Below are 3,240 nucleotides of genomic sequence, written 5' to 3'. Positions count from 1 at the left end.
CATGACATTTGCGAAAAAAATTTACTCTGCAGAGTGCGTCAAACTATACAAATTTAAAAAAAAAACGTCCTTATTATTGAAGATGCCAGGTAGGAGTAAAGATAGATTTAAAATCCATTGAAAGCTTCGTAAACAGATTTTATCCTTGAAAATGAAAAAAGCAAACTTAAATGCGACCATTTTTCGAGGAGTTACGCTTATTTAAATTTATGCGAAATTTTAATATAAATTTACCTATGCGATTTGTTGACGAGTGTGTATATATATATTTTATATAGTATATATATATATATATACATATAATAAAATTTCAGTATTTTATATCAATTTCATCCATTGTATGAGGATTTCATCGATGTATGCAATAAAAGGGCAATAAATAGAGCAGATATAAAATTAGTTATAATAATTGCTGATGTCTATTATTTCTTCACCATATCTTCAAATTCCATCGCATCATATATATAATACTACAAGTGCATTTTTGTTCTATAGGAAAATTTATTATTATTGTAGTCTAGAGAATATTATGTATATTGTATAATAGAAAACGGAAAAAAAGAAAAAATGCTCAGCCTGCGTTGTGCAGAAGGCTCGCGTTAACTCCGCGCTGAATCCTATGCTGTATATGGATTTTACAGTCTTAGTTAATTGCTATAATGTGCATCTAACACATTTCACGTTCGCCTTGTCATCCTTCGTCATCGGTATTATATTTGTTTCATTATGCATTATATTCGAATTGTAATGCTTATTTTTTATAAATATATCTTCATATGTTTCTTTTTTAACTGTTCATTGTGTACACAAATTGTTTTTGTATTTAACATAGAATTGAATATAAAATTTGACATTGGGTTGCTTTGGCTTGCATTACACATGTTTATTTATCAGAAGCATCATATCCATTAATTAATTTTATATCCATTAATTAATAAGTAAAAAGATCATCGATAAGTTTACAAGCAAACAATTTTCTTTTTAATTTAATCATGATGAATGCATAGATTCTCTCGATATAAAGTATGTGTTTCACTTTAGAAGGCAGATAGAATTGATGCAAAAGTGTCGTATTTTTTTTTACGATTAATCATCAATCTGTGTAGCTCAATTTTATATTGCAGTCTAACATTACAAGACAAATTTATAATATAAAAGTAAGTCAAATCAACTAAATTTTATGTACAGTATTAAATATAACTATTTTGCCTAAATAAAGTAAAAACATTTCAAATGCAGATGTAGACATCATTCTCTTCGATTTTTTTTATTATACAGACGTATATTATTTCGCAAAAATAATGTTACAGATACATTAATAGATAGAAAGCTACATCGACGAGAACGAGATTTACATTCACCTTTTGAGGACTTCAAAAAGGTACTATTTAAATAAAAATGTACATTTGCTTAAAAATAATAAATACTGTGTAGAAGCAACTCTAATTCTGACAAAACGACTGCTCATCATGATTCTGATGAATTCGTATGTGTAATACCATATGAAATTTTTTAATGAACTTTATACTTGGAAATTATATTTATTGAATCCTTATATGGCACAATTTATGCATGCCAATTTACTGTTGCATCAACTCACCTTGCATTTTCTTCAAGTGGAACATCTCATGCTCCATTCACACCAATAATAACGTGACACTCTCTTAAATATAAATTATAACCATTTTGGTATATTTTCTTGAAATCTTGTATGACAATCAACTTCGTTAGAACGAACCGTCGTTTAAAATACACACAATGTTGCCTAGTTATAAATTTTTCTCAACGAATTTTATAATATTCTCATTCAAGATTACAAAACAATACCATTTTATCGTTATTTTTGTTCTATCTATTGCGCGCAAACGTGTGCATTATTATAAATTCAGTTTCTTTTATAATAAAAATACAAGCGGATATAATAAAAGTTGTAAAACTCAATGCTACAAATGAATTTAATCGATACGTGTGTACATTATTGTATTATTTTTTCCTTTTCAGTGTACAAGTAATGTTGTGTCTACATGTATCATGTAAGGCACGCACAGAATGTGCGTGTAATCTATTCTATCTCTCAATGAGACACCACAAAGTGAGCCACGATATAATACTTGAGGCTATATGTGGTATGTGTGAAAACATGTCGGAGCCTCTCATTTAGCGATGTTCTATTGAAAGTTATGCTGTCTGGCGTCACTATAAAGTCGCATTTCCATTCTCCTACCTTGACACTTAGCCTTGAAGTTTAGTTCTTTAGAGGAAGTAGTCTGGCGTTCGCCTGGTAACATGTGGTTCTCCACGTCTTGGTGCTGGGTCAAATTGTAGGCTGTAATAAAAAATCAAAAGAAAATTAATGATGATTCCTACACCAATAAAGTTGCGTCATGCTTTTTAACATCTTTAAACATCAGTAAATATCTTCATATAAGTAAAATCTTTTAACAATGAAGAAAATATGATGTAGCATACATTTATGATTATATAGAGTAAGATGGTACAATTTCGAATATGATATAATTCTGAACAAAATAAAATAGGAATCCAATTTTCGAAGTTTCAGTTTGATTTTTTCTATTTGGTATTCTATACGCAATGAGAGAGTTACCAAAGTTGAACCGAAAATTGGATTCAAATTTTATTTTGTTCAAAATGGTATCTTACCCTACACATTTAAAGAACTTATCATACATTTCATCATATATACAGTCCTATGAAATTTAATATTGTTTATCATACATTTGTTTAGAAAAATTTTAATGTAGCAACATGCATTCAATATGCGTTTAATAGATTAATAGAATAATTCGCAAGTAAATGTTATGTTACAATTATAAAAGTATTAAAGTCATAATTTATAATCCATTGTATCAATTGACAGAATATGTACTTATACTCTCCGTGCGATTGACTCAATTTTTTCAACTAAATTTTCAATAACATGGACTACTAATTGCGACTACTAAACACAATGAACGTTGATAACTAGGGTAACCAAAATATGCATAAGGCATGTTTTTTTTTGTTTGACTAATAAAGAAATAAACTGAATACAAATTTATTTCATAAGAAATTATGCATTTTGAACCCTATATGTTACAGCATTTTTGCATATTTCACATATAGGAGCATATTTTTGCATATTTCGCCCACACGTGCACAATATTTACATATTTTATCTATTTTTATTGTATATTTCACATCGTTTTCTAATTTAAGTTTACGATTAGTTTTTTTCTGATA

General features: G+C 28.2%; 1 protein-coding gene across 1 annotated transcript in view; it reads right to left on the bottom strand.

Annotated features, from left to right (window-relative positions):
- Positions 1-1,350: 1,350 nt before the first annotated feature.
- mts (protein phosphatase 2 catalytic subunit mts) overlaps positions 1,351-3,240 on the bottom strand; it is a 10,832-nt gene continuing 8,942 nt past the window's right edge. The window contains exon 6 of the mRNA XM_018462331.1: positions 1,351-2,326. Within this exon, the coding sequence (XP_018317833.1) occupies positions 2,254-2,326 (73 nt within the window). The 3' untranslated portion in view covers positions 1,351-2,253. The remainder of the gene's footprint in view (positions 2,327-3,240) is intronic.

Source organism: Mycetomoellerius zeteki, unplaced genomic scaffold (assembly GCF_001594055.1).
Source record: "Mycetomoellerius zeteki isolate Tzet28-1 unplaced genomic scaffold, Tzet1.0 scaffold138, whole genome shotgun sequence".
Lineage (NCBI taxonomy): Eukaryota > Metazoa > Arthropoda > Insecta > Hymenoptera > Formicidae > Mycetomoellerius > Mycetomoellerius zeteki.
This window is presented reverse-complemented; position numbering and strand designations above follow the sequence as displayed.